The sequence below is a fragment of the Mustela nivalis genome, assembly GCF_964662115.1.
Source record: "Mustela nivalis genome assembly, chromosome: 4".
Lineage (NCBI taxonomy): Eukaryota > Metazoa > Chordata > Mammalia > Carnivora > Mustelidae > Mustela > Mustela nivalis.
In genome coordinates this window covers 67580609-67597306 of record NC_139023.1, presented here as the reverse complement: position 1 = coordinate 67597306, position 16698 = coordinate 67580609, and the positions used below count along the sequence as shown (strand labels likewise).

Genomic DNA, 16698 nt, shown 5'->3' with positions numbered 1-16698 from the left:
CCCAGAGCCCAGGCAGTGCTGGCCACTGAACTTTCCAAGGGCCACCATCATCTGCTAGATCCACAAACACACTCAGAGCGCCATGGGACCCCTGCCTTCCAGAGGCTCTCGGAGCTGCCAAGCGGGCAGCAGCTGTGCTGAGCAAACACCACAGATCTGCAGTTCTCCCCAGGGGAAGGAGCTGCAGGGGCCCAGTCCCTTGGCCTTGGGGCTATCCTCCTACTGGGAGGACCCCAGTGCTGGCCCTCAGCACCTGGGGGAGGGGAGCAGAAAGCAGCTCCCTGGCTCAGTCGTGAGGCTCTGACAGCCACAGCCCAGGGGTCCAGGGTCACAGCCTTGGGGGTGTCCTTGGAGGCAATGGCATCTGTCAGGAGCTGTAGGGCAGCTGGCCTGGCTGCCTGGAGTCAAGCTTCCTGTGCTTGGGGGCCGTGTCTGGCTGAGGGCCAGGGCCCCGGGCCCAGGGCCACTCAGGGTTTGAGCCCTGGCTTCGGCTGCTGGGTGAGCATGAGGGCGCTGCATGGGGCAGGCCCGCAGACCTTGGTGGGTGTCTCAGAGCCCTGACTGGCCTGGTGTGTTGGTGGGGGTCTACAGGCGGGGGCTGCAGGCGGGACCACCCTGGCGGGGCGCAGGGCATGGCCGATGCAGTCCCTGAGCCAGGGCGCCGGCCTCATGTGCAGGGGCGTCGGGTTGTCTCTGTGCGGCGAGCAAGCAGGAACGGTTCTGGGCTCACGTTACACTTTCCACTGGAAAAACAGCCCCATTCTCAACATTGGCTCCGAGGTTTTAAAAAACTGCACATATATCCAGTTTCCAGACGAGCGCTCCCCAAGTGAACTGGGTTGTTCCTGCCGGGCTTGCCGAGGACGGGCGCCTGGCCCAGCTGCAGCGACAGGCTGGGGCCGAGGGGGGCCGGCAGAGGGCCAGGCAGGCAGTGCTGGTCTGCTGCTATGGGGTAGCCTGGCCGAGGGGCCTGGATGGACACATGGCCCTGGCCCAGGGTCAGGGAACAGGAGGCTGAGGCATGGTGGCCATCTCTCTGTCATGTTGGGCCACGGCCAGATGCACCCCAGAGCTGCTGACTCCTGCACGCGACTCCACGTCCTGTATGTGCAACACGCTCGGCTGCCTCTGGACGCACAGCCCAGACGGGGCCCTGCAGCTGGAAGGCAGGGACCAGGTGCAAACCCAATCTTCCGTGCTGCAGGGTCCCAAGGTAGTGGCTGGCTCTGGGGCTGTGTCACCTGGAGTCACAGCTGCATGTGTGGAGGGGACTGGTTGTGCACGGGTGTGAGTGTGCACCACACACACGTATGTGTCTGAGTGTGCACGTATAGGGGTACCTTTCTTCCCTCACACTCAGGGATCAGGGCAGGGCTCGGGTCCCTCGCACCTCCAAACACGGAGACCAGGTCTCCAGGGAGGATTCAGGGGTCCAGGTTCCTCTGACCTGTCGGCCCCCAGGGTGGGGTGGCCATGCTGGGCCCTAGAGGGCAGGCTCTTAGCTGGCCTCAGCATCTCCAGGGGTGGCAGCATGGGGGGCATGAGTCTGCTACCCCATCCCCAAGTATCCCCACGCCAGGCGGCCCCAGGCTGGGAGTGAAGGCCCCGAGACTCCCTCCAGCTGGTCTGTTTTCCTTGGAAGGCACGGAACATTCTTGTTGCGGCGTGGCTGACATGCAGGAGGACAGAAGTGCCCACTGGGTAAACCCAGACCCCTACCCCAGCCGTGTTCCCAGCATCACAGAAGGCTCTTTCTGAGGCCAGAAACATCTGGAAACTCTTCCAAGGACCGGATTCAAGCTTTTTGCACTTGGAAGCCAGGCAGCCCAGAGGAGGGTGGGGACGCAGGCGGCCTGGAGGCTGGGGCCACCCCTGCTGCCCGTGCCGCCTGTGTGAGGAGATGGGGCATCTTGGCTCCTGGGGGAGGCGCTTCTGAGGCAGGAGTTGGACATGGTTTGGGAAGGTGCTGGCCCATTTCACAGATGGGGCCAGAGGCCCGTCACTTAGTGCTGGGGGGGAGCTGATGTTCCTTCTTTTTAAACCCGGTCTTGGCCCATGTCTCCTGTGAAGGGGGTGATCCTACAGAGGATCCTAGAAGCATCGGTGACCGCAGTTCCTCCCCAAAAGTGGGAGGCCACTCAAGGAGCTCACAGTGACCCTGGCCCCAAGGTCGTTTGCCAAGAAACATCCGTGCTTCCCCTCGCGGGGGGGACGCGACTCTTGTCAGTTTATGCCCAGTAAGTGTGCACAGCAGGAAGAAAACAAGCCTCAGAGGCCAGGAGGCCCCCCTCGCCCCCCCACCGCCACCAGTGCTCCGTCTGGGCTCCCAAACTACCCGCCCCAGGGCTTGGCTCTGAAAAGTCCTGAGGCAAATTGTTTTTCTGCCAAACTTCAGTTTAAGATGTAGAAAGGCAGACACCAGAAGCAGGAAAAGTGAAAACAGAAAGGAGGCTTTCCTCGGAGAAGGATGGTCTCAAAGGGGTGCAGGAGCCAGCCACCTGTCTGCGGGACACAAAGCAGGAGATCCTCTGGCACTCAGGAGGGCCCTCACCTGGGACGTCCTGCTCATTCCACCGCACCTGAGACCCAAGTCAGGACCTGTCACCCTGGGCCAGGAACAGGACCAGCTGCCCACGATGACCGTGGCCCTCCCTTCCCAGCCCCAGTACTACTCCCCTCCTTCTCTCCCTCCCTCCACCCCTGCACACACGCGCGCACACATGTACCTACACGGATCCCTCCATCCACCCAGGTGTGGCGCTGCCCTGCTCACGGGGTCTTTGCAGCCTGTGAGGTTGGGGAGGACGGAGTCCTGGGGGTCCACGGGTGGGACGGGGCTTGCTGAGAGGGTCCTGTGGGCCTGTGCCATGTCTAGATGACAAGGGTAATGGAGAGCCTTACCCCAGAGGGCCAGCCAAGGTAGGGTGCCAGGGCTCTGTCCTCATTCCGCACTCGGTGGGGTTCGGAGTGGCGCTGTGCCTCAGTTTCCCCAATTCTGCCGTCACAAGGCTGCCCTTGCAATCCCCACGTCCTGCTGAGTCCAGTGCCCTTCATCATGTCTGGATCCTCAGAGGACGCTGGGTCAGTCGTCCCTTCTGCCGGGGCTGGAGCAACGCCAGTGAGGCAAAGCCTGGTTGCCCGGCACCCACCCATCCCCCCACTGTGGAGAGCTGGGGAGGGGGACCCCCTGTCTTTGCTCCTGGATCTGGTGGCCCTGTGCCCACTTACTCCCAGCGCAGCTCTGCACTGCCTGTCCCCTGTGTTCTCACTGACTGCCCCCCACCCTGTGTTCTGTGCGGAGTGCCCCCTATTCCCCCAGGCCCCAGCCTGAGCTGCTCTCCCCAGAGTCCAGGCTGCACCTCCGTGTCTCCATGTGGCAAAATAACATTTCCTGAAAATGAGTTTATGAGGTTTCCTGAAGGTTGTAACTGTCATTACCAAATTCTTTCTGCCCCTCCTGGGCTTCCGTAGCTGGTGATTTCCCGTCTTCTCTGAGCTGCTTCTGCCCCTCTCTGTGCAGCCCTGCACCTATCTTCGGAGGACACAGACAGCCTGCAGGGGCCAGAGTGACACATGAAGGGCCCCGAGGTCAGATGCAGAGTGATCCCCACTATGCTGGATGCAGCCCTATCCCCCCCCCCCCCACCGACTCCTGCTGGCCTGTGCCTGCAGCTTCTGGGGGCCTCGCCCCATTCACATGTCAGCAAGAGCCGGAGACTCCGGAGAAGGGCCCAGGGCTGCTGTGGGGTCTGTAGACACCAAGCCCTCTGCCCACTCCCTAGGCAGTGCCTGCTGCTGACTCTGTTGGGTGCCGGGGAGGGGCGCATGTCTGTAGGGTATAGAGCTGAACCTGGAGAGCTCCCCCTGCAGCCCCAGGAGGTCTGAGGAGGGGAACCTGAGACCAGCACCCTCAGGATGTGGCCACAGCTGCCTGATTTACCCTGAGCTGCATACGGTAAGCCCTGCTGTGGCCACCCAGCATGTCTGTGAGGCAGGGGACAGCATCCCTGAGCATGCTCTGTATTCCTCAGGCCGGGCAGGCTCTTCGAAAGCAATTTTCCAAGTAGTGTTGGTGTTGACTACATATAGTTATTTCCTTGTTGGGAAAATGAGGAACATCCCTGCAGCCCTGCTCCCACCCCTGCAGGAAACCACCGAGGCACCTGGGATCCGCCAGCCCGGTCCAGCACCTCCCACCCACTCGGTGCCACCCTGAGCGTGCTGGACCTGCCGTCCTACTCCTGGGCTCTGGAAGGCAGCAGGGTGCATCCAGATCCTGCCTCCATGCCCAACCGACTCCCAGGCTGTGAGTGCGGCCAGCCACGTGTCCACGAGCCCGGCGGGCAGAGCAGGGGCCCCCAGAGGCATGTGGGCCCTGCAGCCCTCTCCCCAAAGTTCTCTTTGAAAGACGGAGGCAGCTTCACCCAGATTTCTGATCACCCTGGGACACGTTGGAAAAGTCTTAGGGCACCTGGGGGCTCAGTCAGTGAAACATCTGACCCTTGGTTTCACCTCAGGTCATGATCTTGGGATCTGAGATCAAGCCCCACGTCAGGCTCTGTGCTCTGTGGGGAATCTGCTTGAGATTCTCTCTCTCCCTCTGCCACCCCCCCCCCAACTTGCACACTCTCGTTTGCTCTCTTAAATAAATAAATCTTAAAAGAAAAACAAAAACAGAAGCAAAAGACTTGTGCCATGGAGATCAGAGTATCCTCAACTCGGGCTCCCAGGGGCTCAGGAGGACAACGGGCTCCTGCAACCCTTGCAGGGGTGTTGTCTGGACAGGAGTTGCTCACTCTGGCTCTCCTAAAGCCAGAATCTGCACAAGAGGCCAGGATGTCCCCCGGAGAGAACCTTCCTGCGTCTCAGCCACATACCTGGAAACCCACTGAGAAAAAGGGACACTCATGTCGCTGCCCTCCCACACCCGCACACACGTTTGTAAACACACGTTGTCGGTGAGGGCCGCTGGGCTCGTGGCTCGTGTGTGTGGCCTGCAGCGCCCTGGGAGGACATGGGTGCAGGCCACCATCTAGAACACCTGCTTTGGCCACAAGGAAGCATCCGATGAGGCTGGAGGAGAATCATTCCCCTTGAGAAGCATGCCCATGGCTGTGGCTCGAGAACGTGGAGTGAGAGCATACGGTGTTTTCATGTGCAGCTCACACAGTAACGGCAAGGAAGGGCGCTGTGCGACTCTGCTGTATGTGTGAGAGTTGAGGAGAAGGGCTCAGCTCGGCTTGGAGAGCCTGGGGACACCCCACGGGGGAACAGCCCGGCATCCTGGCCTCTGAGCACCTGTCTTGTGGGATAGCCCCATCCCTCTCCCAAGGTGACCCGTGATTCCTGGGACACAGCCTCCCTGGCTGTGCAGATGTCTGTGGGGGCAGCCATCCCCCTTGGGGCCTCCACTTTCCATCTGGAAGCCCTCCAGAATCTGCGGGTCTGGAGACAGGGTACACATAGGGAGTCAGGGACACCTGCCCCCTACCACCATGCAAGTCCCCAGTCCATGGTTCCCTTAAGTGGAACACAAAATTGGTGCAGACTCAGATTTACCACCTAAGAATTTTAGGAATTTCCTCCCCTCTGAAAAGAAAATGCCTTCCAAACCTCCCTCCATGTCACGATTGTGGGGGTGTGAAAGACTTCTGTGCTCCTGAGGGTCCACTTTGATGACTTGCATGGCCGACTCCCACTCTGTGGGGTGTCTGGGACAGGGCGTGGGGCCGGGAGGTGGCATAAGCCAGTCCTGCTTCCTCTGTGCTAAGCCCTTCCTGAGCTCAGGGCCTCCTCTCTCTTGCTTCTTCTTCTGGTAAAAGTCTGGCCGCTGGCGGGTGGGAGGTCATAGGGGGGCCCAGTCCCTGGTTCCCAGTGGTTAGAGTTGGGAAATAGTGCTGGTTGGACACCGTTTCTTTCACTTCAGAAAAACACATCCAGCAACTGTAAGTTAATATCCAATTCGACCTTTCATCCGTGGAAATTTTATGGCTAAAAACGAAATTTTGACAGATGGTCTCTGCTTTGTCTTCGAGACAGCAGACGCCCAGAGGAGAAAGACCTAGGTATCCTTGGAAGCCCAGAGGCTTAGGCAGGCTGCTGGCCCCTCTGGAGAAGTGTCAGGGCACTGCTGAGCTGCTGAGCCTGGCGGGGGGAGGGGGCGTGGGCACTGGTGCCGAGTCATCCTGGGTGTAAGGGGCTGCGACTTCTGCAAACTTGTGGGGACTGGTCCCTGATGCAGGACCTGAGAACCCACAGGGGAAATGTTTTTATCTAAGGAAAAGAGGGACTGCAATCCAGCCAGGCTTATACCAAGAATGGAACCCAAAGACTTGCTCGGTCCCAGGGAGTGGGGAACTGGTGGGACCTGAGATGCTGGTTCTCTTCAAAGGTATCTTTCTGGGCAGATTTGACTTCATAAGCACAGAAATCTGTGCTGTGATTTTTTTTTTTTTATAAGATTGTTTTCTTTTCTTTTTTAAAGATTTTTATTTATTTGACAGACAGATCACAAGTAGGCAGAGAGAGAGAGAGAGGAGGAGGAGGCAGGCTCCCCGCTGAGCAGAGAGCCCGAAGTGAGGCTCAATCCCAGGACCCTGGGATCATGACCCGAGCTGAAAGCAGAGGCTTTAACCACTGAGCCACCCAGGCGCCCTGTGCTGTGATTTTAAAGAGAATTCAACTGAAAGCAGTTCCAACACACCAGGGGTCTGGGGAAACTGCCTCTTCTAGAGGTGCGCCCACGGTGGGGAGGAGGAGTCTCCTGGAGGCCCCAGAGCACCAGCCTCTTCCCTTCTCTGCAGTGAGCAGGTATCTTCAGCTCAGAGCAGAGCCCACAGCTGGAACTAGCTGCCTTGCCTCTGAGAGCCCATCAGACCGCCAGGCAGTCCCACTGGCCTCACCCCCCACACCGCCGCCCCTGCCCTCTGATCTGCCTCTGCCTCCGGGTTACCTGCCAGGCTTTTCTGGGCGAGGGGCTTAGGACTCTCGTGACTCACAACTCACAACTCACTGGCATCCTGGGCCAAGGCCCCTGTGCTGCTGGGCCTCCTGCCTGCCCTTTCCCAGCCCCGTGGCCTCAGCACCCCATCGGTGCGCTCCCCCGAGGCTCTGCTCCCACAGGGGTGGGCGTGCTCACCACCCACGTGCGTGCGTGTGTATGTGCATGGCAGGCTTCAGAAGCTGATGGTATGAGCCCAGGTCTACTAAAACCAAAACAAATGGTCCGACAAGCAGGGCGTCTGAAAGATGAGACATAGTCTGGAGGGTGCTGCACCAGGGCAAGGACAGAGGAAGCCCGTGGGCTGGGTGGTGGGGGAGAGTAGGGTGGGGGTAGGGGGGGGTGGAAGGTGAGAGCAGTGTAGGGGTGGGGGGCTGGGTGGTAGGGGAGAGCAGGGTGGGGGTGAGTGGTAGGGGAGAGCAGGGTGGGGACTGGGGGCTGGGTGGTTGGGGTGAGTAGGGTAGGGGTGGGGACAGGGCAGGGCCATTTCCAGGCACCTGCTAGCTGGCCTGAGGAAACATGCACCCCTCCTAGTGTTGGGGCTTGAATAGGTGTCATGTCATTAAGACCAGAGGAGAAACAGAATAAAACCACTGTAGCAGATAAGCTGTCAAGTACTTACTCAGCCCGAAGGTCAGCAGCCTGCCAGGCGGGTGAGGATTATGAGGCTGTTTGAATGCAATCACTTGTAAAGGTGGGGCATGGGGCTGGGGCCACCGAAACTGTGGCCCGCGGCCCGGGCCACCATGGAGGATATTTGCCCTGCCTGTAAAGACGAGAGCTTGGTCTAGAGAGGGGCCTGAGACCCAGATAGTACTTTCAGATGTGCTGCTTTCTGGGAATATTACAACCACTGGTGCCCGACGGCCTCCCTGGGGGGCTGTGTGATAGCCCCCCACCCCCACCCTGCAGCACAATCTGGCTGACATCCCCCAAGTCCAAGTGGACCTGTGTAGCCGCTGGTGACCTTGTGGGGGCAAAGCGAGCCTTGGGGTCTAAGCTGCCCAGCCTGCTCATCTTGGTGACTTTCTTTGGCAGGGCCACTTGGAGCAGCCCTGGCCCGAGCCTCAGAGCAGAGGACCGGCTGGGCCTCACCCATCCCGGGCTGAGAGCAGACGGCTTGGTGAGTGCTCCGAGCTCACACCTGGCGCTGTGGGCCAGGGCTATCGTCTGTCTGGAGTGCTGCTGCCCGGACATCCCACACAGATCACACTGGAGCAGCAGATGTGCTGAGAGGCTGGTAAACAGCCTGGGACATCATAGCATCGGCCCCAGCAGACACCAGCCCAGCAGCCTCCCGGCCACGAGGAAACTCATTGTGGAGAGTGACAGCCCCGAAGATGTGAGCAGCTAAACCCAAAGTGCAGCTCTGGCTCTGGGTCATGCGGGGAGATGTGTCAGGAGCGTGAGGGCCTGGCAGGTGAGCAGGTGACACGTGGCCCCAGCGGCCCTGCGGTAGGGAGCTCTGGGCTGTCTTCAAGCCAGGCTCCCGGCAGGACCAGGGCAGTCAGTTGCTGTGCGGCATGCAGAGCAGAACCCCGGGGAGTGGGAGCTGAGAGACTGGCGCCTTGTCACTGGCCATCATCTCACACTGGAAACCACCATGCACATGTTATAGAACATTTGCAAAGAAGGATACGTGCCAAGACGAGGGATTCTAGAACACTGGAACTTTTCTGGAAGCTCCCCTGCCGTGTGACATAGGGACTGCACCTGCCAGCCAGATGTGCAAGCCACCAGGGGCCTTAAGCCCTCCGGAAGACCGCTGTGTGGTGTGGCCTGGCCAGGGTGTCACCTGACAAGTCACCTGCCCATGCCTCACGCTCTCCAGGTGCAGAAGGGGGTCCTCTCCTCTCTGCCTTGTTCTATGCCTGCCCACCCTGTGAGCCCGGCCCTCGAGAAGGAACACAGACCAAGCTCTTGGGCAAGTCTTAGGTTCTTGACATATAAGGGATCATGATTAGCCCTAGAAGCCTCTTTCCCACCCCATGCAGTCTTGACTAGTTGCCCTCCTCAGCCGAGGACTAGCATTTCACTGACCTGGCAGGAGGCAGGCCCAAAGCTCATCTCCAGAAACCAGTCATTGCCGAACACAGCATCACCTGTGAGCCATGGACACCCAGGTGACAGAGGCTGTCTGGACTGTGTGGCCATTCCCCACAGGGGCCTGTGTGCAGAAGGTCAGGCTCTGCCTAGCCCCCAAGTCTTCCTGCAATAAGCCAGCACGGGGATCGTGCTCTGCTTCAACACTGATGTTTTCAGGAACTTTGAAGGTAATAATAAGAGCCAAGCTTCAAACACGTCACATTTCTGGACAATCAGAAAAGTACTTTATTCAACTGTATGATGTTATTCCATCAAGTATGGACGAATGTTTCACTGCGTCACATTCTACTGGTAGCCCGAGAGCTCCAGGCTGACGGCCTGATGCAAGACCTCGTTCCCCTTTTGAGTGTGGCTGCCCCAAGGCCAGCAGACCCTGCGGAGCATGGGAGCCAAGAGCTGAGGAGCACACACGTGTGAGCCCCTCTCACCAAAGTGCAGAAGCGCGGTTCTCAGGGACAGTCAACCGTCAGGTCCACTCTTCCCACATGTATGTAGACACCCTCCACACACACGTCTCCTTTTCAATGCAGGGCGCACTTGCCTACTCGCTGCCTCTGCAGCAGAGCAGAGATGCTGATGGGCGGCCTGGGTGCCAGTGTCTGGGAACCCCCGAGGCTGGGCGAGCCCCCTCTTGCTGTTCGGGCGGGGGCCCGGGGTGCCGCTGGCTGGGACAGCGCCCTGCAGGGGACAGGCAGCCACGGGATCCTAGGAGTCAATTCAACAGACCTACGTTGGGAGAAGGTTTATGCCCACAGCCAGTACCTCCTCTGTGCCAGTGCCCCCAGTGGGGGGTGGGGGTCTGATGGCCTCTGGAATCGGGGTGGAGGGCACACAGATGCAGCTCTGCATGGGCTGGGGAAGATGTGCGGCACCGTAGCTGGGCGATCGCAGAGGACAAAATGTGTGCCCGCCATTAAAGAGCTTAGGTGGGGGTGGGCAGGAATCCCCTGCCTTCAGGGACCACCTGCCCTGGATGGATGAGACAGAGAGCCTGGATGGAGACCCCTGTGGGGGTTCCAAAAGGCAGCAGAGAATGGGGACCCTCAGGGTCAGAAATGAAGAGTTACGGGAGTAGTGGTTCCATCAGGTTGGCACATGGCAGCCAAGTCCAGCTCTGCCTGCTGTAGTCAGAGTTTTAGTGGGACAGCCATGTCTGTCTGTCTACCTCTACGACCTTGTCTGTACAGCTGAAAGCCCCCACTACCTGCCCTTTACAGAAATATTTGCCGACCCTAGTCCAGTCCATTCCTGGGATAAGATACCTCGTAGCCGTGAAATGGCTCTTTTGGAGTTTTCAGTAACAGTGTAACTGCCTAAGTTACATTTTAGCTTCAAAAAAGCAAAAATGTGATGTGGTCTAATCTTACTCAGAACATGGACAAATGGGTTGAAAAGGCAATCCATTAAAGGTTCGTGGCATTATCTGTGGGGAGCGGGCAGTCCCATGCCTCCCGCCTGGGTGTCTGTGGAGCAGCAAGACATTACCTGAGAGCCTGTGACACACTGCTGTGACTGGGCGTCAGGCCAAGGAGCTGAGGGCCGCAGCTGGAGATGCTGCCTGTAGAGGATGGGGTTAAAAGGTGAAGGCATGAGACTCCGGGAAGGCAGACACATAGCACCCAGTTGTCCCCCACCACATCCCTAACGTCCTGCTCTCCATGCCCTTCCAGAAGGGGCAGGGTGTCCCCAGCATGGGAGGGTCCGGGGCTTTGTCCCCATGCTCCACAGCTGCCCAGGGGACATTGAGGCCACAGAAACCGGGGTGGGACCACTCAGCCCCCAAAGCCTCCACCTGACACCGCGCTCTGGGCTGCAGGTCTGGTGCAGGGGGGCACTCCATCAGCGTGTGCAAACCTGCGCTCTGCCCTACACTCTATCTTGGTTCCTGTTACTCTGAGAACCACTGGGAGGAAAAGCACCTCTAGAAGCTTCTAGCTCTGAGGAGCGTTTCAGTGCCAGGACTAGCTCGTCCCCACCCACACTGTGAGATATTTACACTCCCGAATTTCTGCTGACATCCTCCCCGCTAATAAGAAGCTTCCTCTAAAGATGTAAACAGCCCCTGGCATGTGTTAGTCATAGCAGAGAACAAATATGAAGACTACTCTTGCTTAACACCCGAACTCTTTGTGCCCAAATTTTGGAGAATTTTAACAGGAGAATGGCGGGGAAAGAAAGGACAGCATTTAGGGTGTCCACATGTCCTTTCGTGATCAGAGAACTTGGGTCAGAGAGAGGCAGTGTCCTTCCTAGGGCTGCACAGAACCAAGTGGCCAACATGGGTCATTTCTGTGCCCACTGGGTTGTGGGGATGTGGGAGGACATGACTTCCTGGTGGCTCCCAGCAGACCTGAGTCAGCAGGTGACCCTCAGAAGCTCTGCAGAATCCCTGAGAGTCAAGGAGAAAACCTGTCTCACATGCTTTATTTTCTGTATGTTGTGATAGCTTGACACTGTGGGGCCTTGCTTTTCCTGGAGAGATGACCCCTCCCGGGGCTAGCTGGCTCTCAGAGTAATGATGTGTCTGAAAGCCTGCCTTTGACATGACCACCCAGAGCCTGTGCTCTGAATCACCCCCTACCTTTTACTTTCCACCCTAATCGCCCAAGGCCAACATAACACACGGGGCAGCTGCTATCCCTCCCCCCCAAACTGCTCATATGACCCTAACTAACCAATCCCACACCTGGTCAGGCCCACTGCCTGCTACTCTTTCCCATGAAGACCATGCCTGCATCCCGGACCCAGGGATCCCACATGGGGCTCCATGGGGTGCACCTGCCTCCCACGTCTAGAAAACTAGGAATGAAGCTTCCTCTTGCCTGGCAGCCCCTCCTGGTCTGCCAGCCACATGTCCAATGCAATAAATGCCAGTACATTCTAACACGGATTGGAGCCACAACAGTGATGGTGGGTTACCTGCCCAACATCACAGTCGGTTGAAAGGGTGTCTTATTTACTCTTTTTGGTAATTTGTGGAGAGAACGGTTGTCAGCAGAGATGAGGAAGCAGGTGCCCCCAGAGGTCAACTCACAGGGGTCATGAGGGCCTGAATCTAGCACGATGGGCGCCCCACACACAGCCCAGGAGGACCATGTGACATGGCGGGGTCTGAGGAACAGAAAACCATCCCAGGCCACGTGGGGACTCAGAAGCAAGGCAGGACCAGGCATTCAGGTGCTGAGGTGTCCCCCTGTGTCAGCCCAGCTAAGAACAGGTGGTCTGACCAATGCTGTACCACCAATGGGATGCCAGCATGTTAAGGTCTATAATGCCCATTCAGGGAAGCAATGCACTTTAGAAAGATTTCCATTGAAAAATGAAAAACCTTGCTATTTAGAGAGGGCACATTTCATTAACCAGAGCATGGAAAGACTCATCCCTCTGTGATGTCAGACAGACAGGGGCATTCCTGTAGGGGGAAACATGCAGCAAAAGCAGGCAGTGGGGTTAGGGTTGGGGTGGGGAGGAGCCCCAGGCCGTGGTGAAAGGAGGGCCTGTGCTCCAGAGAAAGGACACCTGCACCCCTGCACAGCTCCCTCACTCATTCCAACGTGCTTGTCAAGAAGAGGTCCAGGCTGCCCAGGAGCTGAGACCAACCTCACGAGAACGAGGATGAACCCGGACAGAGATGTGGATCAGCAGCGCAGAAAGCCCACCCGTGGCACACAGCATGTTCATGTGCTCCCATGGGGCCCTGGTGAGTCGGCAGGATGCTGCAGCCCAGCCCAGAGTTGAGCTGAGGCTGGAGGTGAGGCCAGGGAGAGGCTATGCCATCTGACCCTGACGGTGGACAGCGCTCACATGTGGAGTGAGTGCCCGTGGAGTGAGGTGGGGATAGCCAAGAGCTGAGGGTGTGGAGCGGGCTCCCAGCACAACACCTCTGCACAAGAGACAAGACAGTCTTGAATAAGATAGATAAGGCTGGAGGGCTCCCTGCACAGAGAAAATCTGCAGAAGAAAAGCAACTCCTCACACACAGAAAAACCGCACGGCATGACTTATGGCTGACTCCTCACCAGAAATGAAGGAGTGTGAGGCAGTGGGAAGCCTCCATAGGGCTAGAAATGGTGGGGCAGGAACTCTATGTTCAGCGAAGTAACCCTTCAAGATGTAGACAAAATGAAAACACTCAGAGGTGGACAAAGACTGAGAATCCACTGCTAGCTGACCTGCCCTACAACAAAATGGTGCTTCAGGCTGAAATGAAGTAAGAGCCAACAGTAACTTGAATCCATGGGAAGGAAGGAGGAACCCTGGAAATGGTAAAAATGCAGTACAAGTAAAGAATGTGTTATGTGACTTTGTTTTTCCCTTATGATCTTTAAGTGATGTTGTTTAAAAGAATTAATTAGGAGAATACTGTGTCATTGAGTTTGTAATGTTATGAATGCCGTATGTTTTATTATGTGTTATATATAGCATATGTAGTTATACATAAATAGGTTATCATGAAGCAGGGTATGAACTGTAAGGGAGCAGTGAATTTCACCAGAGTTGAGTCAGTATTCACTTAAAGTAGATTATGATAGGGTGCACAGTATAATTCCCAGGCAATCAAGGAGAAAAGAACAGAACAGGTTGCTAAAATATCAAGAGGAATTGAATGTGTGTTAGTGGGCTCAGCTGTCATAACACAACACTACAAGCTGGGGCTTAACCAGTAGACATTTATTGTTCATAGTCATGGGGTCTGGCTGGGAGTTTAGGAAGGGCCTCTTCCTAGCCCATTGATGGCCATCTTCATTCACTCTGTGTGCTCATGTGACCTCTTGGTCCATATGCATGGAGAGTGAGTTCTCTGGTATACCCTCTTTTTGTTGCTGTATGGTTTTGTTGACACAAATACAATGTGCCTTTTTTACCCTTGTGTCTCTTATAAGGACACTAACCTTATCAGATCAGGGTCCCACCCTATGATCTCATTTACCTCCTAAAGGCTCTGTCTCCAAATAGTCATGTGGGTGGTTAGAGCGTCAACATATCAATTTTAAGGGGATATAATTCAATTTGTAGCAAAATGGTACACTAAAAATATTTAATGCAAAAAAAGGCAGTTAAGGAGATACAAATAACAGTTCCCAAGTCACACATAAAACAAGTAACAAAATGGCAGACATATTTCCAAATATGCTGATAACTGTATTAACCATCAATGGACCAAACACTCCAGTGAAAATGCAGGCAGTATAAGAATGGATCAGGCAACAAGATAAGCAACATCTGATACTGTCTGCAGGATATATGCTTTGGATTCAGACAAAAATGGGTTGAAAATAAAAAAGAATGGGAAAAACTATGCCTTGCAGACTGTGACCAACTTAAAAATTAAATGAACAGAATTCCACCATCAAAAGCAATTACTGAGGAATAAGTTTATCAACAAAGGTAAGATGTATACACTGAGAACCACAGATGATCCCCTGGATAAATTAGAGATTTAGGAAGTGGAGAAACATCCATGCTGATGGACTCAAATGCTGAAAGCTGTTAAGATACCAGTTCTCTCCGAAACTGATGTGCAGGTGCAACACAGTTCCCATTAAAATCCCAGCAGGCTTTTTTGGGGCAGAATTTGACAAAGGATCTTAAGACTTATGTAAAATTACAAAGGTTAAAATAATCAAAATCATTTTGATAAATTAAGAACAAAGTCAGAGGGCTAACACTGATTTCAAAATTTACGGTGAAGCAAAAATAAGGTGGTATTTTTCAAAATTTCATTTAAGTAGTCTCTACACCCAATGTGCAGCTAAAACTCACAACCCCAAGATCAAGAGTTGCACGCTCCACCAAATGAGCCAACCAGTACCCCTAAGATGGTATTTTGATCAGTAAAAAAGAATACAAAGCCGAGAAGAAAACTCTGGTAGCTATGACCAATTGATTCAGTTTTGGACTGTTTATCATATGTAGAATTACAACTGACTTTTGTATATGTATCTTGCATCCTGTAACTTTGCCAACCTTGTTTGATTCATACTAGTATTCTTAAAGATCCCTTATAATTTTCTGCACACAAGGGCATACCGTCTATGATAAGGACACTACACTCATTCTCACCCAATCTATGTGCCTTTCACGTCCTTCTCTGGCCTCTCTGCACTGCCTGGAGCCCCTAGTGGTTGTGGACTGGAGCAGGGCTCTGGACAATGGGTGCCCCACCGTGCACCAGGGGTATGCTTCCTTTCAACAGTACCCTGTCAGCTGTGGGTTTTCTATAGATGCCCTTTACCTGGTGAGCAAGTTGCCTTCTTGAGAGTTCCTACCATGAATGATTACAGAATTTTCTCAAATTATCCTTTGAAAATATCTAATTAAGTCTTTTTTTTTTCTACTAATATAGCTAACTAATTGATCTTCAGATGTCAAATAACATTGAATTACTGGGATAAACCCCACTTGGTGATGGTGTACAATCCTTTTCCCCGTCACTAGATTTGATTGCCTCACATACTTTTAAAGAATTTTGCATTCATATTCATAAGAAATACTGCTCAGATATTTTTCTTGTGTTGTCTTTGGCTTTAAGATATTGCTGACTTTGTAAAATGAACTGGAAAGTGTTCAGTCCTCTATTTTCTGAACTTATGTAGGATTATTAGAAGTTCATTAAATATTTCATAAAATTCAGCCATGAAGCTATTGGGAAAAGGGGTTTTCTTTGTGGAAAGATATTAAAATTATTAATTCTCACATGATAGAGGTCTATCCAGCGTTACTATTTCTTCTTGAGGTAGTTTTGATAATGTCTTTATAGGAATTTATCCATTTCTTGTAAGTCATCTACTTTGTTGGCATAGAGTTGTTCATAATATTTTCTTATAATTCTTCCAATATCTGTAGGGTATGTAGTGATGTCTCCCCTTTCATTCCTGATACTGGCAATTTGTGCTTTCTTGTCACTCTAGGTAAAAGTCTACCAATTTTGCTAATTTTTTTCATAAGACACACTAGGTTGCACTGAGTTTCCTATTTTATAGATTTCTAGTATATTTTGTTGCAGCTTCTTAAGGTTCGGAGCTCACTGGTTTCAGATCTCCTTTCTTTCTAACATAAGCATTTATTTATTTATTTATTTATTTACTATTTTTTTAAAATAGTTTTTTATTTTTTAAAATAAACATGTATTTTTTATCCCCAGGGGTACAGGTCTGTGAATCGCCAGGTTTACACACTTCACAGCACTCACCATAGCACATATCCTCCCCAATGTCCATAACCCCACCCCCTTTCTCCCCACCCCCCTCCCCCCAGCAACCCTCAGTTTGTTTTGTGAGATTAAGAGTCACTTATGGTTTGTCTCCCTCCCAATCCCATCTTGTTTCATTTATCCTATGTTATCCTACCCCCTTAACCCCCCATGTTGCATCTCCACTTCCTCATATCAGGGAGATCATATGATAGTTGTCTTTCTCCGCTTGACTTATTTCGCTAAGCATGATACCCTCTAATTCCATCCATGTCGTCGCAAATGGCAAGATTTCATTTCTTTTGATGGCTGCATAGTATTCCATTGTGTATATATACCACATCTTCTTTATCCATTCATCTGTTGATGGACATCTAGGTTCTCTCCATAGTTTGGCTAT

The 16698-nt window shown here is 53.9% G+C and overlaps 1 protein-coding gene and 1 long non-coding RNA gene across 3 annotated transcripts in view; one reads left to right on the top strand and one right to left on the bottom strand.

The window, feature by feature from the left end:
* Nucleotides 1-5770: 5770 nt before the first annotated feature.
* On the top strand, nucleotides 5771-14403 carry LOC309862841. The gene is made up of 2 exons (XR_014310737.1): nucleotides 5771-5945; nucleotides 8039-14403. It is a non-coding gene; the product is annotated as an uncharacterized lncRNA (long non-coding RNA).
* RNF212 (ring finger protein 212) overlaps nucleotides 9308-16698 on the bottom strand; it is a gene marked incomplete at its 5' end in the record, with an annotated part of 35892 nt that continues 28501 nt past the window's right edge. Inside the window, 2 exons of one of the 2 annotated variants that reach the window (XM_082727177.1) lie at nucleotides 9308-9811; nucleotides 10592-10664. In XM_082727177.1, the coding sequence (XP_082583303.1) occupies nucleotides 9628-9811; nucleotides 10592-10664 (257 nt within the window). In that variant the 3' untranslated portion in view covers nucleotides 9308-9627. The remainder of the gene's footprint in view (nucleotides 9812-10591; nucleotides 10665-16698) is intronic. The other variant, XM_082727178.1, reaches the window with a different exon arrangement.